Here is a 27,687-nt window from a genome sequence, read left to right on the forward strand (position 1 = left end):
TCAGAGGCAAGCAAAAGGAATCACTTTTTGGAAGTCACTGCTTTATGAAACACTCAGAATTACTCATTTTATAAGCCTTATAAACATTGCCTGATTTGACTCATCAATGTTTCCATAACTAAATACTGCAAGATCTCAGAGATTGAACACCCAGTTAATCATTTTTAACAGAACACCAGTTAAAGCTTAATACATATGAAACCCTTTTTGCTTTTAATTCACTATGAAACACACTGGTTCCATATCCTAGAGTTATGAGTTATCCCAGAGTGGCAATGCACCACATTAGCAGGCAGCTGCTTGATCTCTGCAGCCCATGCCCACCGTATTACACAGCAGATAGGTTTGTACACGTGTTATAATGTTTGGAGTTYTTWAAGCWGGTCTCAGTGACRAGAGYTAAAYTCCTTGAACTTGGTGTTTCATTCYGGTTTGTAGAGTCCAYCAGCTGCTGAGCTTGTTTACTGCATTTGTACYAATTGAACTTTACTTGAAATCAGGTATGAACTATCCAAAGAGAGCRGAATTGAGTGGAAGCCTCTACAGAGAGGTCCAATTTATGCTGAAGCAGGAAAGAAGTGTATCATCCAAGACAGGCTGCTAAACACAGCAGTGACTAGGAAGACTGGGAAGCTTAGGGAGTGGTTGCCAGAAGCAAAAAGGCTTACATCAACCATGTCTGGAAATTACTTTAGACTGTTTGTCATTATCTGTTTGAAGGCCTTACATTGCTGTGGTAACTCTGAAATGGCATGGGCGTCTCACCTACAACTGCAGCAGAGGATAGAGGTGTTAAAATAGCTTGCCTCTAATTAAGAAAGGATACTCTTTTTTCCTATGGAGGTACAGCTTTTACCTGCTTGGACACTCCTCCTCATTCCAAGTTGATGGTGCAAGAAATAATTTATATCATTCTGCTTATCAAGAAAGGTAATTTTCCTCCAGAAACTGGACTCAGCTTTGYCTAGAAGGCAAAAGGAAGGAGCAGTGTGTGTAACCTGCCAAAAGTTAATGTCTCTAGCAATACTCAGATCAAGAGGCTTTCCTATTGTAATTCTGTGCACCCATTAGCAGGCAGGCATTCTGTGGACTTGACAAGCTTGACTTCYTCTTCCATGGAATAAGAGCTCATACCAAACAAGAAATTTCCTAGAGTAGGAAGTGGGAGTTGTGGTGACAAGCTGCTAAAATTAAATTTGGGGGTCTAGATCATGGCTTGGATTAAATATCAYTTATCCTAAAAAGAAATAAAATAAAGATTTTTAAATAAAACTTTCACATTGTTGTTAAAACAACATTTTGTTCAGTAGAGTATAAACTCACTAAACTTAAAAAGAGATAACTCCTTCATTTAATTAATTAATTTTAATTATTAAAAYAATATTTAATTCCTTTCACTGATTTATTAACCCTGCAAACTGAAAATGAGAGAAGAGAGATGTCCTTCTATTGTATTACAGGAATTGCCTGTTTTGCTGCAAGCCTTTTCTAGGCTTGATATGCATTCCCTATCCACTCTCATTCTTCAGTGCATGTGACCATATGTTGCCTGAAGTGACAACATTAGACTTTCTATCACAGTTCAGATTCTACCAGGTTGTTTCAAAATCCTGTTGCTGCAGTCTCTCTAAATAGTATTTTCTGTAAATTTTCACTTGTTCATTTGCAAACAATAGCTAGACTTCAYTCTAAAGGTGTTCTACCTTGAGCAGTCCCAAGAAAACTGTACGGAGATTTTCTGCAGTGTGTTCTAAAAAGGTGTTTTTTTTTTCCTTTATATCAGGTAATGGAGTTTGTACCTACTTAGGAATAAAAGCTGAAAAAGAGAAAAATAGGCAAAAGATATATTTGAATAAAATGACAGATTATGTGGTTACAAGAAAGATAGTGGAAATAATTGGTAGAACTTCATTCGGTAACATTTCTTGAGCAATTAAGTTTCTAACTTTTCTCCAAGAATATGTAGATTTGAGATTGCATAAMTCCATGGTTATTTCTACATTTCCRAGWGATACTATTAAGAGGGAAGACTTTTGTCAYTGGACCTATATAAAAATAATAATTCATGTTGTTTTCAGATCTGAATTAGCATTGGAATTCTCCTGAACCACATTTTCTGGTTGGAAATAACAACCACTTACTTAATTCTGTTTCTCTATTACAACGGTCATTTTCCATCAGCTGTGTCTCTTGAGTGTAATTCCAAAGGTTGACTTTTACCCAAGAAGTCTTAGTGGTCTGGCTACTAGATTGCTGAAGAAACTGTCTCTCTTGAGAATTTAAGCATGTTAAATTAAGATTCTAGATAARCTAATGTCCTAGAACTTCTGCAATAGTAGTGGTGAAAATACGYTCATCACACCTGCACAATACAACTSCCTGTTTTCAGTGGTGTTTGAAGGCAATCACTGCCAAAAACCAGGAGAAATGCATTCCTAATTTAAAGACAGGATAATATTTAGGGAGAAAAAGGAGCATTTTAAATGGAGATCAGGAAAAAAAACTTGTGCATCGTGGCACTGGGTTTTTCTGCTGACAAAATATTGGAAGTGATGGCAGTAAGAATATATATTGATTTGATCTAATGAAGATTAAAGATGAGAAATGAAAAAGCCCTCTTTGGCAAGGAGATAATTTTAGGTTATCTGGGTCATAGGACTAATTTGCCAAAATTGAAGATTGTATTACAGGACAGAAMATGGAGAGCCCAAATAATGTTCAAAATTCAGTGGGCCAAAAGACTAAAATTAGAGTATTTCTATTGCAGTTTAGTTTTATAGGGAGGGTTACTCCTTTCATAGCTGTAGTTGAAACGATTAAGRGTCCAGCCTATCATGCTCTCAGTTTTCAGAAAAACAAATTTTCTTGAGAAGCAGAAGGCTTTATTCTTTTCCAGGATACATATTTTCTCAGCACTTTGCTGAAGGTCCAAGGAGTGTGTAAATATTACATTTTGGATATTGGCTGTGGCTCTTTTWAAAATGCAGTTTTAGTTTCCACTTGAATCAACTCTCAAAAATGGCTTGGCCTACAAACACACCAGAATTTTTTCATATAGCCTGACTAAGAAGAGATGCTTCCTAGCATTTTTAGGATAAATGTTCTTCGAGATCAGGTGGCTATGGGATTTTGCCCTCCCTTCTGCTGATGCTTGCTGATATCTTATCTCATCTACAGGAATCAAATCAAAGAGCAAAATCAGAAAGGAACAAGTATCACAAGGGTGATTTTGATATATTATGCTCTCAGTGGGGTTTCGTGATTTTGAGGATGGGTGCAAGGAAGAATGCAGGATGTGGAATACAAAGGTGTTTGTGTCTTTGTGTCTGGTTGAACTGACTTTGGTTTATTTTAGCCTGGTACTGCACATTGATCTATTCCACACTATCTGTAACCTACTCTAAAATGAGTATACTTATGCAGAGCTTTTCTTCCATGAGTGAATCAGGGACAGGATTAAATTCCTTTGGACACTGTTCTGTTGCCACAAACATGAGATCATCCTTTCTCTTGGACCACACCATGSCTTAGTCATGCCTTGATGAGTAATCTTAGTTCTCTGGATATTGCTTTTCTGTAAGCAAAATGAGGAAGAAACCTTGTGAAAAGGAAACTTCCATAAAACCCTTGAGCCCAAAATGCGTGTATTCAAACATTTCTATCAAAAATGTAAAGGAATAATTGTGTCTCATTAGGTTCCTTTCCTGTTCTAACTTTGTCCTGTAGTTAATTTCTCTGTATGCTTCTGAGATGGCTTGGGTGGGACAGGCACAGCTGCCACTGGACTTTACTGATAATAATGAAAGACACATAATAATGACAAGTTCTCCCACAAGCAGTGGAATAGGTGGATTGTTATCCCATTGATCCACTGTATTTTACTTTGGGCTAAAAGAAGTTTAAAYTTCTTTTGCTTGTGAACTAGGACTAACTTTCAAGCAGGCTCTAATTTTAGATGACAAAAAGTTGCTGCTCTACTTCCTATCTTGACCTGCCTTTGGTTAAAATAAGTTTCAGTAATTTAGAAGTACCTTACTGGGTACTCCCTACTAGGTGTAGGCAGCAAAAGCCTTGTTGCTGTAGTTTTTTACATTTGAGTGCGTAAGTTCTGTGCACAGTGTACAGAGAGATGCTCACTTAAAAATTAACAGGAAGTTTAGAAATATGGTTGCCTAAACAACTTCACTCTCTCCACATAGTTAATGGAGTCTATCTAGAATCAGGTAATATCTGCAAAAGTAGGCCTGGGAGCTGTTATATTTTAACACATTTTTCCAGTTGAAAATACCGGTCTAAGTGATTGGTGCTCACAGACCTGAACTGAAAGACTAAAGATATTTGGAGTGCTTCTCTGAGTCCTTCCTGCTGGAGCTATTTCAATAGCTTTGGATTCATATTCATGAGCTACAGAATGATTCTTGCTCTTTAATAGCCTAAAGTGTCAATGACAGCACGGCTGCCTATGGAAGTCTACCAGTGGCCAAGGGGAAATTAGGGGATCATAAATCTTGGATACGGGCACATAAATCCTTTTCATCACTGTGTTTGACATCTATCAGATTTAGCTGGACTCCTCTTCACAACCATCTCCTCCAAGTTCACTGTCCCTTTTACAGCTCTGACTGTGCCAATCTTGTTTACCCTCAGAGCTGATTTAAGACAACGTACACAGAGCTTATAATTCTCTTTTTCCTTCTAACCTCTCATTCATAGAGTCCATCACAACTTCACAGATTTATTATTTCTCCTCCCCAGCCCTTTTGACTTGTGTTACCCTTCTCCCTTCCCACCTTATGTCTTACTGAGTATACCAGTACAACAGGATACAGCTGTGACTATTTTGATCCCTCCTCTAGGCTATTCATCAGCTTTCTTAAGCTTTTCTCCTGGTGATGAGCACCGGGGGTTTTGTAAGAAAGATACTGTGATTCAGTGACTTTGACAGAATGAGTAGCTTATTGCCTGTCATTATATAGCACTCAGCTGAGAACAGGACTTTGCTTGTGTGTGCCCAAGGCTTGCAGTGTCCTCTGATATATCATCAATGGCTAAGCTGGGAGAGGTGACTCTCATTTTTTTTAAAAAAAAGAAATGTGGTTATTAGGGGGGTGACTGAGTTAGATGCTGCTAACTTATCTTGCTTTTCTGCCCCAGTCTTTTCTTTGTCAAAACAGAGAGCTTCTATCAAGAAATTAATTTTGAGAGCCCAGACCACAAATCTGTTCTGACTTTGGTGACAATTACCTCCATCCATCAGCTGAAAACTTTCCTGACCTACCAGAAAAGAAACRTGACACATAATACCAATTTCTTTCCTTCTTAAAATGGAGGTGTAGACATCTGAGCACATTGCACCTTCAGTTTGTTTGCTGCAATTTGAGAAGATGAAGCTTTGAAGTTAGCTTAGCTGTACTTTGAGCAGGGAGGTAGATTAGATGACCTTCTGAGACCATTTCCAATCTAACTTATTCTACTATTCTAAGACATATCAAACTACGGTAAGATGAGGAGAGAGAAAATGAATAAACATTTAACTATGATTCTTAATGACCTCTAGCTATTTATAAGTATTTTCTTTTAATTTTGAATAACAGCCTGTATATCCATTTCTAATTCAGGTAGATTAATGCATGGCATCAGTTTTGTCAGGATCTTGAGCCTTTGCACAAGCAGCATTTCTGTGTCTGCTCTTTAGAATTTTTGAATTTCTGTATGCTTTATTTGGATGAAAATGGAGATCAAGACTGGAGTTCTGCAGCCTTAAAGATGAAAATACTTTTAAGCAATCCCCAAATTTTAAGCTATGTCAAGGGTGTATGTTTTAATTACTCAGATCAGCTCTGCCATAGCAAATTTTAGTGTACTCTTCCAAACTCTAAAGCCAATTAGCTTCTGCACATTRGTTTTTGCTCTGGATATCTCAACAAAGGAGGCAAACAGTCTCAGGACTTGTTTAAAAGATATTGGCTTGTGAGTGTACAGTGTCAGAATTGATGTCTTTCTGATAAAGCTACCTCTGAATTCTGAGTGTCTGAGATCAAGAACAGAAAATGTCTGAGATAATTTGTGGTTTAAGAACAGGTTTGTTATGATGATGGAGAAACTTTGCCATGTAGTGGTGTGGGAAAAAGCTGCTGAGGGCAAGCCAGGTTCTTACTCCATAGGCAGAACCAATGACAATGAAATAMAGAAGTGAATACTTCTGAAATCACCTGTTCACATATGTAGCCTGGGGATTTCCCAAGCTCTAGGGACTTGTGAAAGTTCAGATCTCACTGGGTTGTACCTTCTTGGAAGGGACCGTGGACTTCAAAATAATGGGATCAACAAGCTGGAAATTGATTTGATGAAGCTGATGAACAATTCCCAACTCACTCAGCTGAAAAAAAAAAAGGAAATGTAATATTACTTTGGTCTTGGTTTTGAGCAACATTACAGKAAGAATTTARGAAAGATGARTTCGACCACTCCACTCACTGTGCCCTMATATGGTGTAGGATCAAGGGGTGCAGCGTCACATTTCAAAGTATCAGGGAGGCTTCTGGTAGGCTGGCTGAAAGGGAGGTGGGATGATTCCAGGAACTCACATTYGGTGTCTCAGATCAATCTAAGCACACCTCTAGACTCTGAAAAGTCACAGAGAGAATGCTGCTGACTCTAGAATGGGAAGCTGTTCAATACTCCCTACAGGGAGGCTGTACAGACATGATGCCTGATCCACCAGCTGGGGTAAAGCACCAGACAAATGTTTTGTGTTGCCCTATTTGCTAGTGAAGGCACCATGGTGATAGTTATCAGTTGTACAGGATGACTGTACCAGTTGTATAGGATGACTGTACCAGAATTTGGAAATTCCCAGCTCTGTGAATAGTCAATCCCTGCCCTAAACACAGTTCTTATCAGTGTTGAAAGAGGTGAAGATAACAGAATGGCACAATATCTCTATAAACATCTTGAGAACATTGGTGTAGGACAAGGATGGCTTTAGGGGGTGTCCCAAGTGAATGCAGTATGGACATAGGGTTTGCATGAATGGAGAAGGCTTGCAGGAGGAATGTGTATTACTAAGTTTGGCAAAAAGACATAAAGAACCATTGATGTGTGTTCTGTGTGTATCAGACCTGCATGTGCTGCAGTCTCTCTACAGGCTTTCAGTGGCATGAGGACTCCAGTTAGCCCTGAGAGCAGGCACAATGCTTGAGCACCTGTGAGTGCAATTGAACCTTTCTGTTCCAAATAGGGTGGCTCCTTCAAATTATCCACAACATTGATTCTTAKCTGCCCCCCATAAAATATACCCCAAAAGAAGTGGCTGGAAGGTTTAGGAGTAGCACTGGCCAGAATCGTGTCAGGTAACAGCTCAGCTGTCAGTCAGACATGTTATTTCTGCTAACAGCTCTACCTTGACTGCGGTAATTTTCTKGTACAGAGCTAGCCTTGCAGATATGACTAGCCTCAATTGAAACCTTGAAGCCTGCAAAGTGAAAATACATAACTGTAAAGCAAACCTAAACACTGGTGAATTATTTTTGGGAGATTATAAAACCAACCCATCCTCTCACTCAGTGAGGAGAGAATGTTTTTCTAATAGCAAGCCATCAGTATGGCTAGGACTCAATGAGTATGTCTGGAACCAAAAAAGGTTGAACAAAACACCTGCGAGGTGGCATTGGTGTGTAGAAAACACAGCTGTTATACTTCTGTTCATGGGACCACAAAGTGCATGATACAAAACATACCTTTCCTGAAGAAACATTGCCATCGTCATCCTGGCTTGAATTTAAATTTGCAGAATTCAGGTACTTTTTATAAGGTCTAAATGGGTTGTCACCTGCTTTTGTGCTAAGGCATCACRAGTACCCAGGAGCCCAGCTGAGAAAGCTTATCTCTGATCAACACCAGCGTGTGATGCTGAATTGACTTCACATGTATGTCATGGCTTAACCCTGACTGGCAACTCAGCACCACACAGCTGCYTGCTCATTTCCCTCAGGGTGCCATGGGGGAGAGAGCTGGAAGAGTAAGGATGAGAAAACTCATGGTTTGGGTTTGATAAAGAAAACAGAACCCACGCACATAAGCAAAGCAAAACAAGGAATTAATTCACTACTTCTCCATTGTCAGGCATTGTTAAGCCATATCAGGACAGCAGGGCTCTGTACATGGAATGGTGGCTTGGGATGACAGATGCCATCACTGCAATTTATTATTCCCCCTTCCTCCTCCTTCCCCCATTTTATATGCTTTATATCTGATATGGGATATCTCTGTTTGGGATATCTCTCTTGGCCGTGTCTGCTTTCGACTTCTTGTGCACCCCCAGCTGCCTTGCTGGTGTGAAAGGCAGAAAAGGACTTGGCTCTGTGTAAGCCCTGCTCAGCAAGAAYGAAAACATCCCTGTATTAACAACACCACTGTCAGCACACAGCCAACACACAGCTACATACCAGCTACTGTGAAGAAAATTAACTATACCCCAGGCAAACTAGAACAATGTAGAAATTCCCACAGCCTGTGCTGCTGTCTGTAATTCCATTACTCTCTTTTGCCCAAACAGGATGAAGAAATGTTCCAACTTTGTGCTCYGTCTCCCCCAGGCAAAGTCTCCTACTGCTGGAGCTGAGTCATCCACTCTGGGTGCACCTCCAGGTTAGGCTGTTTGTAAATATAACCATTAATTAGGAGTATTGGGGTAGAACTGGGTGGCATTATGGTGTGGATTTTTTTTTTGTTTATTTATTTATTTTTTTTTTATATGGGTACAGTGGAAGGGAATCTGGTAACTAAAATTTTAGATCRGCTGGTAGCAGTGGAAATTGCACCAAGGTGCAGAATAGGCCTTTTAAGGTGGAGCAAATAGCAGTCCTCTGACTGGTTRAAAAGGGGAGGCTAGGTTCAGGTTCAAGTATCAAAGTACTTCAGTAGATGCTCATCTAGAAATACTTCTATCTCTACTGGCAGCTGCTGTTCAAGTAATAAGGAGGGTCAGTAGGGAGGAACTGTTAGAGTGCAGGATCAAACTATGTATCAGACCAGTAAAAAACAGCCAAACCCCAATCAAATGTTTTTAAGATGCATGTGTGGCATTAATTCCAGTACCTGAACACCAAAATGAAATAGCAATCCTGGCATCTCATTTTGGAAAAATGTAGAGGACAGTACTGGAGTGAAAACAAGAATTGCAAGTGTTGAAGCAGAAGTAACATCTAAATCTCAATGCCAAAGAAGAGGAACTGTGGAATCTTCCAGGCAGGACATATTACAACTCATTCTTTTTTCTTTCAATGCACAGCTCAGAACCAAGGTTGACAGTCTTTGGTTAGACCAAAATGAGTTTTGTTAATTGTCAATCCTTTGAGACTGCAGAAACTCACAGGTCTGGTTTGATTATAGCAGCAATAGGAGGAGAAACCACTCCTCTCACTGCAATTCTTCTGGGCAGAGCAGRACACTACGGATAGATGGTAACATGACATGGTTTGTGATTTTCCAGAGAAAAAAGATCCCTGAACTGAGAGGGGCAAAAGACTTGCTGATCTACTGCTAACAAAACCAGTGGGCCACAACAGCATTTTGAGGTGTTCACAGTTTGGTACAATTTGGACCACTACATTGATTTCTTGTGCCGTTATTGTTTTCAAATTGGCTCTAGTGCTCTACTGGTGATTACTCGGCCTCATACACAGTTTCTTACCTGAATTAGTAGACATTCTTCCTCAAGTGCACCTGACCTTCATTTTGGAATCATACTGAAAAAACTATTCTGCTTTGATAGAAAAAGCTAATTTATTCTTAAGTACTGGGGTAATTTTTTCTCCATCATATCCTTGATGATTATTAATTTTTCATTTCAATTATACTGGAGAATCTAAAGAACATCACTGACTTTGGTTACAATGAAAGAAATGTGTTGTTGTTGTTGTTTTCCCCAAGTGAAATGTCATGTTTCTAGCAGATCTCTCTGGCAAAGGTATGTCCTTTGGTGTGTGARCACAGCCTGTGAACTCAGCACTGCAGCAGCCCATTTTGTGCGTGGTCTGTGCTGTATATTCACTACAGGGACGCGCAATAAATTCCTGTAGTCTGCAGGTTAATGTTAGCAATGGGAAGCAAACACTGAGAGTTTTTTAGCAACTTACTGATGATACTTAACCATTTCAGTTCCCTGCTAAGCTCTGATCAGGATACAGAGACYGGTTAGTTCTGTGAAAAGACTGGCACAAACAGATCTCTGGATGCGTTTTGTTGGACCCAGMTCAAACTCTAGCTCTGTATCTCCTAAAATCTGCATGGTTTTTTGTTTTTACTCTTCTCTYATGTCCCTTTACAGAGTTCTTCTGTGTGACCCCATGACCTTGGCACCTCTTGTCACTGTGATTCCAGGCAGAGATAGTCAGCTCTCCGAGTGCWGCTTGTGCTGAGGAAGAGTGGGGACTGATGCGGGTGACTGGCTGCAAGAAGARACCCCACTGGCCCGTAAAGGATTAAAAGTAGATGGTTTCTGCTTGAAGCAGATAAAAGCACTTTATTTTCCCCCCTTGAACCTTCTGTGACTCAGAGTGAAACCCTGCTGTACATAAATAAAGCTTCCAGCTCTGTGAATTGGAGGAATTTGGCACAAGAGTGCTCWGTGTTTCAGGAAAGTTGACTTTAAATGAGTGCAGTGAATTGTTAYGCATACATTTAAAATGTAATACAAATGGCTTTTGCCTTATTATCATATTGTAATAATGGAATAATTTACATTTTTTACTTTTCCAGAAAAAAATGAAGAAATCATTCACCTGACCCTGGGAAAAAAACTTTTATAATCAATTGGAAAAATAAAGATGGATTTCAAAAATATTTAGTTGCATAATTATATCATTTTAGTATTGTGTGTTTTTTGTCTGTTGACAAAAGCTGCCTAGTTATTTAATACTCTATTTGTCAGCAAATGAACATGTATTTCCAACACCGATTCTCATTTAAATCTTAAAAAAATATATACTGTGGAGTTTGACCTCCATAGTCACTGTCTGATAAAACATAAGTAAATATTTTGTTTGAAGTATGCAAATATATTTTTGTTTAAAGTAGACAAATATATCAGCAAAATACTTCAGATATTATGGTGATATGRTTAGTGAAGAATATTACCATTTCCTGATCGTTCCCATAATAGTTGCAGTTATTTTATATTAACAATTCTTTAATTAMGTGAATGCCAGAAGGGTAAATTCACAAAAGGAAAATCACTTTATATATAACTTAGTGGCAAAACAACRTGTAGAACCTATTTTAAAGAAACCATGACAGACATATTTCATTTGTCAGTCTGACACAAAAGGAAATTACTTCCTCTAATATGAAGTGAAATAAATAAAGGTCAGATGGTTCATTTKTCTGCATTTGCTTTGCTCAATTCTACCAGTTAAACAGTATGTTTTCTATTAACATTGCTTTCAGGTTTCCTGGTAACAATAGCACCAAAATAAAGACCAGATTTTGTTTATGTGAAATTCACTCCTCCTGCATAAAGTCCTATGCCTAGAATCTGCAAGGAAAAAAGCTGAAATAAGATGTGTGAGCTGCTATATTTCTGTGTAAGCACCAGACTGAGATCCATACAAGCTTGCAGGAGTCAAGTACTCGGCTTCCACTAAGACTCAGAGAAGGTGAGCACYTTTATTCTTAAAGCTTTGTTTTACAAATGCGAGCTCTGTAAGTATTTACTCAGGGGCAGTATGTATATATGATATATATGAATGGTGCCTTGGGTATTCAAAATCTATGCAAGTGAAAAAGGGAGCATGGAGCATGCAGCTTCTCAGCTGCGAAGCAGCAGCAGCCTTGCTGAGCCATACTGCTTATGAGGCAGGCTACTGGATCTTCCTCACAGACCACACTTGGCTCATGCCCCTAGGTGACCTCCTGCTCAGCCAGAAGGATGTGAGTTAACTGTTGGCAAACTTTGAACCACATGGGGTTCAAGTGGAAGGAAGGGCTTTAAGYCAGCCATGTGTGCCCTGGATGTTCCACCTAACTGGAATGTGGTTTSTGTTGAGGTATGTTTTCTTTGGCTAATTTTTTCCAGAAATGTGCAATTACAAAAATTAAAATATTTACATCATCCCAAAAGAAATTTCAGTGTCAGCTTTTCTGTCGTCAAATGGAATATTCCTATGTGCAGCAGGTGAATTATTTTCCTTGGGGATCAGTTACAAAACTGTTTTCAATACAGAGAACAATAAACTGATTATTACAGCTATATATTTTCTGATCAAGAAGTTTCCCTGTGTTCAGCGGCGATGCTTGTCCCATAGCTCCCATATCAGCTGTGTGCCAGGCTTCACAGTAGCTACTAACCAGGCGTATTCCATTTGCAGTTGAACCATGCCATATTACTTTTTGAGGCCTGAAAAAATAACATGAAYAAGTTACTTTCTGGAAAAGTCCCTTTTGCTTTATTCAGATGTGCACCTGTATGTGTGGTGATTTGCACTCCTTGTGCTTGATGGAAACAGTGGGTAGGTAAAGGTGAAGACAGAAATGAGAGAAGGAAAGGACAACACAACGTAAGATTGCATTTCTAGACTATCAGAAACAGCAAAGAAAAGTGGCATAATAGAAGTGAGAAATTTTAATCACATATCTAGGACCCCAAGAGATTGCTACTACTTCTAYCACTATGTGGTAAAAGTAGAAAAAACCCTTTATATGTAACATATRCAACATAAATGGCAATGTAAACTCACCAAGATGAATCGGTCATAATGTTCCTCCCATCAAAGGAGTATATTGGAACATGAATGTTGAATTGTCCACCATTTCCATCAAATATAGATTCCCAGTTATTGAAAAGGGTTTCTCCCTGTTAAAATTTCAAAGCTGCTTTTACAAACAAAACTGATCCCAAACCTACATCCAATCCCAAGTCTACCRTTATAGAYTGACCTGTAAATTGAAAATTTTATCTGCATTTAAGGACACTTGTGATTTCATTTTCYACATCWGTTTCYGCATAATGTTCCTGAACAAACTTGTCTCATCTGYCATGTTTATGCAAATAGCTCTCTGGKCCATGCCTTTGCCTCAAAGTTGTCTCTCTGTTCTATTGTCACTCCAAAAATTCAGCTTGATCATCCCCTGTCCTTTTCCTTCTAAGGCATTGTTTGAAAAATTGCTTATCACTACTGTAGCTGCAGAGAAAATATAGACATAACTTGTACTCTAACTTCTACTAAGGTCACAGTTTTGCRAAAAGTTTTGCAAATGCTCAGGGCAAAAGCTTTGCCTTTGGCTTCCTCTCAAACAGCTTTTGAGTTTTTCCAGTCAAAGTCGAAACAATATTGTCTTAGACCTCTCTGTTTGCATGCGCTTCAGAGCAGCATCCGTTCAACATGTTCCAAGCATCATGTGTTATTCCTGTAGGATTCTTTGGCCGCTTGTTCTGGGAGCCAGCCAATGCGACAAAGACATGGTTTGTTTTCCTCAGTTTTAGAGTGTGTCTGTTTATGTGAGACCACAAAATGATTCATGCTCTAGACTCTCTTCTCTGTTTCATTGGGATATATCCAACATCATTCCTAAGCACAGAATTTGCATTTTTCTTAGAAATGAGAAAAATAGACATTTTATCCTATAATCACACTAAAAAGTAGAACATCATAACTCAGTAGTTTTACATTTCATCACTACTTTTTTGTTTCTTAAACCTGACTGGGAAATATAAAGCAAAGCTCTTTCTTTATAAAATGTAGTTTGGGTTGAAACTTTGTGCTTTTGCTATTTTCCAAGATTTTTGGGGAACCTACAGCCTATCYTAAAAAAACCAAGCACTAAGTATCTGTTTTTACCTGAAGATTGACTATTGGCAAATGGTGTCGGTCTGTTTTTCTGACGACTGTGGCCAGGTCTTGCAAGTGCGATGAGAGGAAGGCTCTGTAGGTAGAGGTCAAACCTGCAAGCTGGGCCTGCCGAAAACACTGAAAATCTGCTCGCATGTCTCCGGTCAATGGGAAGTTCAAAGCCACCAGATGCAACTGGAAGGAAAAAGAAGWAAAGGCACCATTTAAAAAAGAGTTTATGGCACTAGGAAGACATMTATTGAAAACAAAATAGTGCCTCCTACTCCTACCAGCACAGAACATGTACCTTCATAACACGTATGAAAGTTGTTTGTTGCCATAACATTTCATTTCTCAGAGCCATGAGGCCCTCAGCAGAAATATCAATTTATCTTTCAGCATTATATACTCCTAAAAATAAAAATATTTTAAAAGCAGCTAATATTTTCAATCAGAAGTTATGGAGTTTTCACATGAACAAAACCCCAAATCCTATAAACATGGAAAAAATTAGTAAGAAGTTAGTAGATACCATTTAAAAATACAAGAAGTAGCATGCTTAAGTCAAGCAACACAGATGCAAGAACTGATCCACATTCTTGCTTTCTTTTTTTTTTTCTTTCTTTTTGTTTTCATTTTTTAGATATAACTCAGTTACCTTGCTTTATTTGTCTAAATATTTTAAAGTGTTTTAAATAAAGGCATAGGTTTTAAATTGTCTATCTATGCCAAGCAGCACCATGAAGATTGAAAATATACTAATGAAAATTTTAATTATTTAATTGCTACACTATTGTTAGCTTAGAAGTTACTTTGTGTTGTACATACAATCACTGAGAGAAGAGGTATTCCTAACTCAAAGTCAGGATTATTTTTCTTTGAGATGGGAAAGGGGCTGAGATGATGAAAACAGATCTGGAGGGAGCAATTACAACTTGTGCCAAAGAAGTCTAAACAAGTTAAAGAATTTGTAAAACAAGTTAAAGTATTTRTAAATTTCTGAAGTAAAATCTCTGMGTTTGAAGAGCAAATATCACAACTCCCCCTCAAGATGCAAACTATCACATTATAAAGCACAGCTCTGCAGTTGCGATACAGATCTCATACTTACTGCTGGTTTTCCACTGTTCATATTTGATATTGGTCTCAGTGCTGGAATAGACTGAAATCCCTATTATTTTAACACAAACAAAAAACCACGTTAAATATCAGAAATTTAGACACTTGACAATATTTTAAAATACAAATTTAATCACACCCGGASCCATGCATGAAAGCAACCTGCTGTTGGCAGGAGTAGAAGAGCAGTTGAGGAAAATCAAAACTGAAAGGGTAAGGAGGATGCGAAAATTGAAAATATAATGGATGGAAATACTTCTCAACCCTGTTAATTGTTTCAGCAAGAGTGACGTTTTCTTCTCTAGTTATGTCACGTATGAACAACAAGCCACTGGCTGTAGCTGATGAGAAACTCAGGTGGTATCAACTGAAGGCTGCAGAAAATTTCTTATAACATGAGGTCTAGACATTTTCCCAGTGCACTGAGTGAACTTCTCCCTGACCTACGTGAACCTTGTTTTATTTCTTTCTGGCTATCTTCCTTCTCACTGCTCCTTCCTGTCACTCTCTTGCCCTTTTATTTTCTCAGCAGAGCAATTAACCAGTTTTCAACAAAACTATTCTCTATTTCCTTTGTCACTTCTTGGTTTTCATACTCCTGCAATTTTTTGGGACAGACAGCATGTTCACATGCAGGTTGGTACAATAACTTGCAGAATGGGGTCAGGTCCAAACTAACAATTGAGGCTTTAGAGAACACCCTCTGCACATTGCGGGGTAAGCTACATTCAGGTGATAATTATGGTACACTGAATACAGGACTATAAAGAAAAYCTGCTTTTCAGAAACACTTTTTCTGACATTCTTTGAAGGGAATCAGGGCTTGATAGGACTGATTCCAGAGTTATGAAACAGAATCCTGTGGGTTTGTGTTTTTTGTGGTGGTTTTCTTTTGTGTGTTGGATGTTCTGTTTGTTTTTTGTGGGCAKTTTATTTTATTCTGTAAATGTTGCTTTGTCTCTGTAGTGTTTGGAGTCTCAGAAGACACTGGAAACAGATGACTGTTCAACCAAATCAATTTGCAAGCTTATGTAGTGGTAGGATGCTTATTTTGAACTGACRAATCTCAGTGGAACATAACATTGTGCAGAGACTTGCACAACTTCTGCCAAGTGTTTGGCACATCCAGACTCAGGTTTTCATGGTCTAGTATTTTGTACTTACATGGCTTGATATGGCTGGAGGAGGAAGGCTGTCAGCAGGGATAGGAATTAGCTCACCGAGCTGAAAGAACCAGAAAGATGAGTAGAACAAAGCCAAATCACCAGGAGTCTCTGAACTAAAAAAAAGAGGAGTCTTTGCACCCACACTTCTATCACCTCTGTAAAAATATCTCCTTCAACTTCACTGTGAAGCAGGGAGTWGGAAAAGAATAGGGTGTAGTGCAATAGTACCTGCAATTTTCTCCATCCATTTTGGACACGGATAAAAACCTCACTGGTTTCCCTCAGATAGATGAGCGTACCTTCTGCTACATAATGAACTTTTTCCAACATACTCTCAATATTTCGAAATGTTGTAACCTGTCAAATAGGAAAATGAGACCTTATTCATCAGACACACAAAACATTTTGCAAGTTAAATAGTCCCATTTGGACACATAACTGTCAAGGCTTCTTCTGCAGGAAAYGCTCATAAAGTCAGTTTTGTGTAATTTAATACATAAAGCTTCAGTAACATAAATATCTTACTACTTTGGTGTACCAGCATTATCATTCTGTGGATTGTAGTAGAACTACAGGRATTTTGTACAAATTTTGTACAGATGGAAGACTGTTACACTGCTACAATTTAACATACTAGGTCAAAATGGCAGAATTCAGAAGACAACTGCAGGTAGTTTAAAAACTGGGTCAACTTTCTGAAGAGTGTAATTTCTCATTTCTTTCTCATTTCTTTTTCATTTCTTTCTCATTTCTTCTTCATTTCTTTCTCATTTCTTCATTGTCAGAAGGCATATTAATGCTTTATGAATAATGCAGACCCTCCTACAGATTTTTATATTCTTTTTTAATCTGTGGTTGACTTAAGTTGGCTTTGGCCTTCTATCTGAGACAGTAGTTCTGAGCCTCTAAATACAGTCTTCTGTCTTGGGGCTTTGAGCATTGCAATTGCAATGAATGCTCTTTGCTAGTTTGAACAGTTTGGATAGGTTTTTGTTTTGTTTTGTTTTGTTTTGTTTTGCTTGTTTGTTTTTTTTTTATTTTTTCCCAGAAATGATGAATTCCTAATTTAAAAACTACCAAGACTTCTATCTTAGCTGTTTTTTTTTTCCTTCATGTATATCTGGGATCCAATTTTGATTTAATTTATGATGTAAGAAAAGGAAACAAATTTATATGTATTCTCTGGCCCAATGATTTTTAGATTTGCTAGGGAAATCTACAATTTTCACCTTAAAATTACGTGGTTTATAAAATATTCTAAAAAAATAAAGATACAGGATGGAACTTCCACTCCTCTTTCAGTGCTACCAGTGACCACCAAAAGTTTTGAAGAAAACTTTYTATAACAAAATTCCTTATTTTGCTCTCTTACCAGATTCCTGGTGGCAGGTGACCCTGGCTCTCCAGGAGGACCTGGTGGCCCAGGCATTGCAGCTGCTAAAATAAAAGAGGCATACAATACATGCTGAAGGTCATCTTTTTTGAGAGAAAATGTGAGCGACATAAAGAAAGGATTTAGTGGTGGTGTCCAGGAGCAGTGGAAGTTTTAAATAGCCACCGTTATGTCCTGAATAGCTGTGTTCAAGTCAACTGCAGAAAATATATTTTATGGATTTTTTTGGAAGCAATGATGAAAAAGTCTTTTCTCTGTTATTTGGAAGATTAAGGTCAACAGATTGCAATCTGCTGTAGAAACTCTGCAAATGAAGAACCAGACCTGCTTAAATTGACCAGAATGCTGTTTCTGCTGGCTAGTGCACATGGAAGAAGAAGAACTTSTAGCTCCTGCCCATATAAACTTTGAGGGAGTCATGATAACTTYTGCTCTAAAGCCAAATAAAAATTTACTTTTCCTTAGATGAAAAACTCACATGTGTAAGCTCAGCTTATGTTTCAAAGTAAAAAAAGAATTCTACAGGAATATAAACTTGAACTTCTAATACTGCAGTCCACACCATCTAGTACATAGTACCTGTCTCTACTCCAAAACTGAATTTCTTCACATTGAGCTGAAAAGTTCCCTTTCATTTAAGGCAGAAAAGATTCAAAGATAGGGAATTTTGAAAGCATGCATCTTGTGCAATGAATGGCATGATAATGGAACTTTGAAGCTGTTTGTAAGAAAGAGCTTCTATACAAGGACCCTGCTTGTTTGTTTTTCTGAAACCTAGAGGAGCCTGAAATCACCTTTACAAATTGAAGAATCTACGCTCTGAAGCATTTTCAAAGATTCTCCAGAGCAGGTTCTGCATGCCAATGGCAGGGGAAAGGGGATAAGTTCTGAGAAGTTTTTAGAGTTATTTACCTGCAGATAAGCTATTCCTCTTTCCCCATAAACCAGCATGTGAACCCCATAATTACAGATAGTACTAGCTTTAAAAGAGATAAGTGAGCCTTGAAGATAAGAAATAATCACTTCTGTGCTTAACATTTAGTAAAATAAACATTCATCAGTGTGCTACCTAAAGAACTTTATTAAAAACAAAGAGGAAAGTGTGTAGGAGGAAGATGAAGGCTAATGGCAGAGATCATAAATGAAAGTATAGGGGTGGAATACTAATAATAGTTTGTTTTGTMTGACTGGGTCTCTTAGCTAATATTCAGAGGTGATATAAATTGATATAAATTACACAGGAAAAGGTCTTTTTGGGCTTCATGGGTGTTGCAGTTCTGTCCACATCATGATGGTCAGGGGTTGATTCACATAAAGCTTATGTTCCAGTACTGAACATATTAAGGATTTTTTCTTTCTTGAATACTATTCAGAGGATGAATACTTCTGATAGAAGCTAAATTAGTATTATTGACTGGATGACAGATTGGAAGTCTCACCAGCTGTATAAACCAGGCTGACCAGGTTCAAGGAATAYCTGGAGAGAACAAATGGAAGACAGAAATGTCTTCTCCCCAAATTACAGGTTTTGTGGAAACATAGGCTAATTGTTAGTTCTCAGGAATGGAGACCTGTATTTGCTAGACCTGTCAAAACTTTGGGAAGAACAGATCTGTGTTACTGCACCTCCATTCGGTTAAAAACTCCCTTTCCACTAATACACCTTCTTCAGCTGAGATTAAGGAATGATCTGCTCTCGTTTCACCTGGCTGGATTCCCATGCTGGTCACTGTTCCTAGAGGGAGGAATCGGTCATTTTCTGAGGCATACATGTCAAGAAATGTCAGAGGAGCTCAGGAACCCATCCACCAGAACTAAGGGATGGACATTAACAGCCTGAGGCTTGTCACTAGAAACCTGTGACCCAAAAGGAGTCAAAAGTGCAAATGCCTTGACCTGTGACACTTAATTTCTAGCCAGATATTCCCTTTGATGCCACTTTGTTYACAAAGTTTCTTTCTTGATATGACTATTCGTGGCACATTTTGCTCCTTTTCTAACCCAGTAAATTGAAAACCATTAAAGGCAGAGTAACCAACCAAAAGTTTTGCTTTTATTCAGCATTGGGATAGCAATTATTTTTTGGATGAAATTCTTCATCGGTCTTATTTTAGACCTAAAGTCTACTGTGGTTGCTGCCTTTTCATCAAAGAATCTGAGAAGCACTTGGGTTGGAAAAGAGCCTTAAGATCATGAACTCCACCGGCAACACCCAGCACTGCCAAGTCCACTATTAAAACATGTCCTTAAGTGTCGTCTTAAACTTTCATGGATGGTGACTCAGCCACTWCCCTGGGCAGCCTGTTCCAGAGGCAATACTTTAGGTGAAAAAAAAGTTCCTAATATCCAACCTAAACTTCCCCTGGTGCAACTTGAGGCCATTTCCTCTTGTTCTGCAGCTTGTAATCTGGGAGAAGAGACTGACACCCACCTGGCTACATCATCCTTTCAGGAAGTTGTAGAGAGTGATGAGGTCTCCTCTGAGTCTCCTTTTCTCCAGGCTAAACACCCCCATCTCCCTCAGTTGCTCCTCACAGGACATGTACTCCAGACTTTTCACCAGTTCTGTTGCCCTTCTCTGGACATGCCCCAGCCCCTTGATGTCTTACTTGCAGYGAGTGGCTCAAAACTGAGCACACGACTCAAGGCGTGGCCTCATCAGTGCTGAGTAGAGCAGTACAGTCACTGACCTGGTCCTGCTGGCTGCTCTATTGCTGATACAGGCCAGGATGCCTTTGGTCTTCTTGGCCACCTGGGGCACACTCTGGCTCATTTTCAGCTGCTGTCACCARCACCCCCAGGTCCTTTTCCACTGGACTTGTTTCCAGCCACTCATCTCCCAGTGGGGRTTGTTGTGACCCAAAKGCAGGATCTGGCTCTTGGCCTGGCTRACCCTCACACAATTGGCCTTGGCCCATTGACCAAGCCTGTCCAGACCTTTCTGTAGAACCTTTCAGCAGAACAACATTCCCACCCAACTTGGGGGCAAAGTCACTAAAAGTTGCATTAGATTCCCTCTCTCAGATAATTGATGTAGACMTTGGGTAGGTCTGGACTCAATACTGAGCCCTGGGAAAAAATACTTGTGATGGCCACCAGCTGGATTAAATTCCATTCCCCACAAGAAGAGCATTTTGCCTCAAATTTAGCCAGCTGCTCCATTTGATTGATTTTGCATATCTCTTAAGGTAGCCTCTTCTATGAGGATTGACTCCTAGCCACAGCCACAGTAAGATCTTCCAGGCAATAACACTCCAATGGCACTAGACAGTGAAAACTGTCTACAGAGAAATTGCCCCTTTTGTGCTCTCAGTTCCAATTCATCCACAGGAGAAATTGGTGGAGGGCAGGAGAAGAGTGGGAAACAGTCTGATTCAGGTAATCAGAGAGGGTGGACAGGTGGAACAATCTGCCAGGTGTGAAAGAATTGGTCATGGGTGGGTTATGGGCACATGGCTGTACATCTGCATACACAGAGAAAAGCTTACCTGAGCCATATATCGCAGGGGGACCTGGTGGTCCAGGTGGTCCTGGTGGGCCAGGAGGTCCAATTTTTCCATAACCTGGTAAGCCAGGCAGGCCAGGTARCCCTGGAGGTCCTCTGGGTCCAATAACTGCGTCCCCTTTTGGTCCCTGTCAGGAAAGAAAAGTACTTCCTTGAATGCATTGGCTTCACTGCTCCAAGGCCATCGTCTCTCATGGCAACATTTTCCAAATGCCTGCCACCACACTGCCATTTAGACACAAGTCCATATGTAATGCCCTTCAAGGAGGCATGGGTGTAAAGGGAAATGAAAATTTTAACCACATACTGACTTAAAGTCAAGGATTTAAATTTCAGAAAGCTTTCTGAAAGTTCTCATACCTCTCCCTGAGCAGCTGATAGCTGCAAAACTCTCAACAGTGCTCTCAAAGTCCTGGATCTTGACTCTGCTCATGCTGAGACTGCTTGCTTTGATGGCCTCAGAGCTTGTCTGAAGGTACACGATGGAAAACTTTAATGTAAAGTGTGCCCATGCAGGGTGTGCATCTCATGACGAGTGTTGTCTTCTCCCTCCTGTGATCAAATGYTAGCCCTTAACCTCTCCAGCTGCCAGGCTTGCAGAATAAAAGAGCTCCAGCTCTCTTCATTTCCAGTTTAGCAGTGTGTCCTCAGCCACACTGAGGAGGGCTTGTTTTCCCTGCRCTCACACTGTCCTGGTCATGGAACACACTGGGCTCTGGACAAGGAGAGCTCAGCTGTGCCATCCAGCTCCTTCTTGCCAGTAGAACAGTTTCTAAACAGGGCAATGGTTTTCAGCAATGTGGAATAGCACTAGGGGGATTTTTAAGGGTGGTCTTGCCAACCTAACACTKCATCCTCAGCTGTGACCCACCCCATTCGTGGCTCTTGACACAGACATGGCAATAGAGGAATGCAATGCACTTATTTATTGCCAGATCCCAGGGATAAACTAGTTTCCAAAGAATAAGTGCATTTTATCCCAAAGCAGCTGTGGTGGCAATGCCAGAAAATAAAACTAAAAGGTAGACAGCAGACAGCGGCTGAATTTCATRGGAATTATGCAGATGGCTACACACTGGTCTTTTCATTCATGTTTTTGGATTACTAGGAAAATAAGACTAATTATTTAGAYGGCCAATAATTTTCAAGTCTCTCTCTGACTAACTTTATACAGTCTATTTTGGTATTTATAGGGATATAAATAGTAACATCACAAATTATATAAGCTACTTTGATTTGTAATGCTGTTAATAGCATGATCTATATACCGATGAAKATATGTGAGACAGCTGAGCCCAACATTCCATCAGTATTTCATAGCAAATTAATTCTATGCACAACAGTGAAGTGTCTGTGCTTATGCTTAATGCAATTTTCTCCTATTCACCTAATGCTTATCCTGTAAGTTTTTATATCATTCCTAGAAATCCTGATGTTTGTCTCTTTTTAGTGCCTTCTGAATTAACTCTAAATGGATAGTGACAAATATTCCTATTCTACAACTTGCATGACTTACAATCAATCCTGGTCTTCCAGGTGGTCCAGGAGGTCCTGTCAGAAAAACCCCTCCATTCGGTTCTCCTTTTTCTCCTTTTACACCAGTGACTCCATTGTCTCCTTTTTCACCCTTTGAAGAAAACATTTTAAAAGGTTGAGCTGAAGTGAGACCAGAACACAATGCACTGAAMTTTTAAAGTTACATGAAATCTCTGAGTTTGATAAAGAAGAGCTCCTACTTGAAATGTTTTTATTATCACTTTCTTCTGCGTGTGGGATGGAAAGGAAAACTTTCTCTATTGAGGCTGAAAGGCTCTCTCAGGGAAAGGGCTCAGGGAGGTGGGGTTAGGTGGAGGCAGAGAAAATGTCTCTCTTGTTGTTTCCTGCTTTTCTGCCCAGCAAAACCTTGTTCTGTGCTGTAGCTGGAGACAAAGAGAGAGTCAGAGGAAGCATAAAAGCCTGGCTTTGTGCTTCCTTCCATCACCAAGRAAAAAGCAAAGCAAGACTGACATCGAATGGACTATTTGAAAGTATATGACAAAGTGAACAGAGGAGGGTGGGCATGTGTCCCAGGATAACAGAAGAGACACCGCACGAAATTGCAGACAYTTGTACTGCATGTCTTCTGTCCTGCATTGCTGATTATCAGTTAGTTTGGGGAGCAGAACAATAGGTGAGAAGAAGCATTTAAGTACTACACTAYTATCTCTCTGTGGTGAGCCACAGCATTTGAACATTTCTCCTCACATTTTTTTTTCTGTTTATCTGGTTTTTTTTTTTCAAATTTTTTTWRKYCMMYTTTTTTCCATGTTTCTGAGAGATAAACTTGTATATAGAGGAGGTAAAGGGCAAAGCAAGAATGGCAGGTATCTCCAGATGGCCAGAGGAGATGGTTATGTATAGCTCCTCCTCTGACATTTGGTCTGTTTAGATTCTCAGTAAAAAGGACTCTAAAGGCTTCTTTATGTCAGGCCATTTTGAGGAGTTGTAGGACTAGATGAAAAATGAGTTCTTTGCTGCTAAATCTGTAAAGCTACAGACATTACATGGTAAGGTCAAAGAAACCATATCAGCTTTGCCACATAGGTGGGGCAATTTATRCCCTAGGGATAACTTGGGTGTACCCAGCCAAGCAGAAACAAAATCCTAAAGCTAGACAACATTAAAAGGCATTCCAAGAGACTGCTAGCACAACACTTTTGGTAGCATCATTAAATGATAACTTGGTTCAAATGTTTTTCAGTTCTTCTACTGATACAGAACYTTATTTGCTTTAAAACATTTAAAATTATATCATATTGTTATTAATTTTTGTCACTTGAAGCAGTCAAGAGAATAATGGAACAGAGAGAGACCAAACACATCAAAGTAGGGGTATACTTTGCTATAAGAGCTTCCAGGAAAAGTAGTTTCCATAATTTAATTTCATTCAGTGTGCTTAGAAGGTAAATAACATGACATGGAAGTGAATTCCACCCCCTTTCCCCTCAATCAGTGTTCTAGAAGCCCTTTAGGTAATGGATGTCTTTTACCKGAGCTGGCACGGAAACAAAAGCATTAATTTAAGGCAGATATGTTAGGTAACAGTGAATTATGACTCACTTTAATACCACTGGGAAGGTAAAAAGCCTCAGTAATAAAGTTTCCTTCAAAAGTAATCTTTATAGACCTCTGAAAACTGTTATCTCTACACTTGTAATAAACTTGTCTATGCAGCTATTGTTTAAGAAATTAATTGATAATTGCTGATGCTCTTATATTTATGTATTTCACCATGTTATATTGGTTTGTACTTGATTTATCGTAAAGTACACTTAAAAAAAAGCTTAACAGGACTCAAACAGAAATGGGATGTAATTACCTTTATGCTATTAATAAAGTGGCTAAAATATGATGGAGGCAGAGGTGGACCTGAAAAATGAAGAAAATACAATAAAGTACAATAATTATCTGTAATTTTCTTTTTAAAAGCACTGCTTAGGGTATTACTGGTTTAGGAGTTTAAAGGAAAACTATTTATAATAATGGCATTAACCTTTAGATCAACAGATATTTTTAGTCTGGTTTCCCAACAAAGCAAGACTTACACACCGTATCTTGTCTGTGCCCTATCTTGTCTGTCACTCCTCCACCTTAATAACTTCTGAATCCGATTGTGATTTCAGAAAAATTAGAAGCAACGAAGGCCCAAATACAAAAAGTTTACAGTTCTCAGAAAACAGCAGCTGGGAAGAAGAGTGAAAGAGAAGCATCCAAATTAACCCCTTTGATGGAAGCCAAGGTAAAAGAGAAGATTTTCATGTGTTTTGCTGGTAGTGGGGTGATCTATCAGCAGATGTGTGTTTTTTTCCTGCAAAGACAGTACCAGAGGTGACAAGTGAAAGTGTTGCTGCTGTGCTGCTGATTGCGTAGTAACTCTTCCTTGACATTTTTCTGCATCAGAAAATGAAAACCAGCATCAGATTCAATGGTTACACCACCTGCATTGTGTTGTCTGTCAATGCTGGTCAGCCAAAGCTGTCAAGCCAGCACAAAATGTCCAAAACGCCTTCGAATATTATCTGCTTGGTATACATTTGGGAAAAGAAACTATTTTGCGGCTTCCCATAGCAGTTCAAGGAATTTCCTTCAAATGTGTTTTGATTMATTTTTGAGATCTTTGGGCCCAACCCTCCACCAGCCATAGGGCTCATTTCACGGTGTGCCACCTGAGATAAAGTTAAATCAAGCAGACATTGTGGGACACAAATGTATTCTCAGTATGGCACCTATTTGGATTTTATTCCAACCCTACCAATTACTGCTTGATCCTTGTGAGGGGAAGGGAATGGACAGGTGAGATGTAATGGCAGGTGTCCTTCTCAGACATTGCTTAGTATTACCCTCTACACTGGGCACTATCTGAGGTCTTTCTAGGAYGAGCAAGTAGTCTAGGCCTGAATAAGGTGCATGAAACCCAGGTCTGCTGAGTTGGCTTTCACACTTTTTGTGTTGGCTTCATATTTTTACATGGTATCAGTTAATAGACCCTGTTTATAAGGCTGGAGAGGTRAGAAGCAATAATAAATCTGCTACATGGACAAATCCCACAGTTCAGAGAGCTTGTCTGGTTGCTTGGACTCAACAGATGTGAAAAGTTTGAGCCACCAGTCCTTCAGAAAAGGTTTTTTAATAAATTCCTGTACTGTAATTAAGCAACTACTGGCCTTTAAATTTTCCCTGACTCTGGTTTGTGGACACCTGTGAGAACTAGAGAACTGCTGTGTATGAAAGAATATTTTAACAACTACATCAATAAGCAAGAACCAAACAGGAATATTTTTTAGAGCAGCAACAGAATTGGTCATCATTAACAYGCTTCAGCTTCACAGAACATTGGAGCCACTTGATCTATTGGATTTGCTTGGCAAACAAATTAATTTCTGTTATTTTAGGAGAAAAGTTCATTGAGTTTTCAGTTTAACAGGAATTCTTGAGTTATTTTTGCCATCCTTTACTAGCTGCAGTTTTRCAGCAAAATCATAAACACAATCCTCCCATAATCTTCTCCTTATGAAGCACCTGAAATCATCAGATATAGGCAAGAAAATACTTGGAAGATATTAATTAACATTCAATACAGAACCTGAAAAGGAAAAGATGTGTTTGTGGTGAATAAGCCAGCACAGCAAATATTCTTAGTTTCTGTTTAAGAATGTTTCTTGCTTCTTCTTTTGACAAGTTTACTGATGACTGGAAATCACTAACTGCTTATTTTAAGGTATTGGATCAGAATTAATTAAAAATTAATTTAAAATTAATTAATTAAAAAATTAAGGAGAACAAGACAGGAAAATTGATTTTATTTGAACAAACAGATGTTGTCTTCAAAATAACCAAAATGTCATCTTCAGTCAACAGAAYTATGTCTTTGGAACAAAGACAGAAATATCTATGTAGGTACAGTGAGGGGTTAATATAGTTATTATATGGGGATAATATAGTTATTATCAATGCATTAGTGGAAAATTATTATAAATATGATATAACAACATTTATTCAATATACTGCATTTTCTATTTCAAATGATTTCTGGTACTGATGAAAGCCTTATTTCAGTATATGAGATTTCAAAAAATGTGCAGAAAATTAAGAGTTTGTAATTACAATCTTTTCAAACGAATGTTTGTTTCTGTAACTATTTTTGAATTTGTAAGAAATAGCAATGTGCATCAACTTTTTGATATAGAAAGTGAATCTTAGGGTGARGAATAACTGATGTTCCCACTGCCAGTGAAATGGTATTTTCAGTTCACACAGGTTCTTCATGATTTTCACAAATAAAGCAGAAAATATTAAAAAATTGGTTAGAATGAGTATCATCTATGTCCACCTCTGGCTGAAAATGGGACTGTATCAGCAACTGACTGCCTTGAACTCAGAATGCACAGGTATGCTCCCCTGAAATGTGAAGTGCTGGATTTTAGCCCAATTGGCTCAGAAAGATTGAYAACAAAATGATATCTCAAGAAGTGCACATGATATCTTTCTAAAATGTCAAAAAATCTCTGACCAGCCAGTTACATTACAATATCTATTCTTGTACTGAACACATTCCTAATGCTCACAAATGTGCAGTCTGTCTTTTCAGAAGACATTTTGAATAACATTGTGGGCTTTGCTGTTCTGTGTGTCAGCTCATCAAGGAACACGGGTGTGAGTCTTTAGGCAGATAAGGCTGCAGAGGTATCCAAGTACCTTGCTGAATTGCTTTTCAAGTTAAACATATATTCCTCCACAGRATGCCAATGACATAGCAGATTTAGTATACCTGGTGGTCCTGGAGCACCTCGGTCTCCCTTTTCTCCTTTTAAGTGTGCTGAACTTTGCAGTCCCCAGGAATCTCTGTTTGCTTTAGCACCTGCCATAAAGCATCACAAATTCAGGAGAACTTGAAAACAGTAGCAACTGCAGCAGTGACAACCAAACCACCGAAAGTGGGATCAGACYTTTTCATACATGTGGGGCACATGGCTCCTGTCCCCCTATGTCTGTCTCACTCATGTTCATTGAATGGCTGCCYGACTGTCCTCTCTTACTAACCCCAATGTATGCAAGACAATCTCTCTCTCACAAGTCAATCTCTTACTCCCCTTTCCCTAACCCCCCAGCCTGAGACTCTCTGAACAAACCTGTGGG

General features: G+C 39.0%; 1 protein-coding gene across 1 annotated transcript in view; it reads right to left on the reverse strand.

Annotated features, from left to right (window-relative positions):
* Nucleotides 1–10,289: 10,289 nt before the first annotated feature.
* Nucleotides 10,290–27,687, reverse strand: part of COL15A1 (collagen type XV alpha 1 chain) — a 125,688-nt gene continuing 108,290 nt past the window's right edge. The window contains exons 33-43 of the mRNA XM_057379049.1: nucleotides 27,320–27,409; nucleotides 24,371–24,420; nucleotides 22,529–22,639; nucleotides 20,996–21,140; nucleotides 17,487–17,551; nucleotides 16,343–16,471; nucleotides 16,113–16,172; nucleotides 14,941–15,000; nucleotides 13,839–14,024; nucleotides 12,738–12,853; nucleotides 10,290–12,397 (exon numbers count right to left, since the gene is read on the reverse strand). Coding sequence (XP_057235032.1) covers nucleotides 12,181–12,397; nucleotides 12,738–12,853; nucleotides 13,839–14,024; nucleotides 14,941–15,000; nucleotides 16,113–16,172; nucleotides 16,343–16,471; nucleotides 17,487–17,551; nucleotides 20,996–21,140; nucleotides 22,529–22,639; nucleotides 24,371–24,420; nucleotides 27,320–27,409 — 1,229 coding nt within the window. The 3' untranslated portion in view covers nucleotides 10,290–12,180. The remainder of the gene's footprint in view (nucleotides 12,398–12,737; nucleotides 12,854–13,838; nucleotides 14,025–14,940; nucleotides 15,001–16,112; nucleotides 16,173–16,342; nucleotides 16,472–17,486; nucleotides 17,552–20,995; nucleotides 21,141–22,528; nucleotides 22,640–24,370; nucleotides 24,421–27,319; nucleotides 27,410–27,687) is intronic.

Source organism: Malurus melanocephalus, unplaced genomic scaffold (genome assembly GCF_030028575.1).
Source record: "Malurus melanocephalus ecotype Western Australia unplaced genomic scaffold, MMel_1.1 scaffold_383, whole genome shotgun sequence".
In the NCBI taxonomy this organism is placed as follows: Eukaryota; Metazoa; Chordata; class Aves; order Passeriformes; family Maluridae; genus Malurus; species Malurus melanocephalus.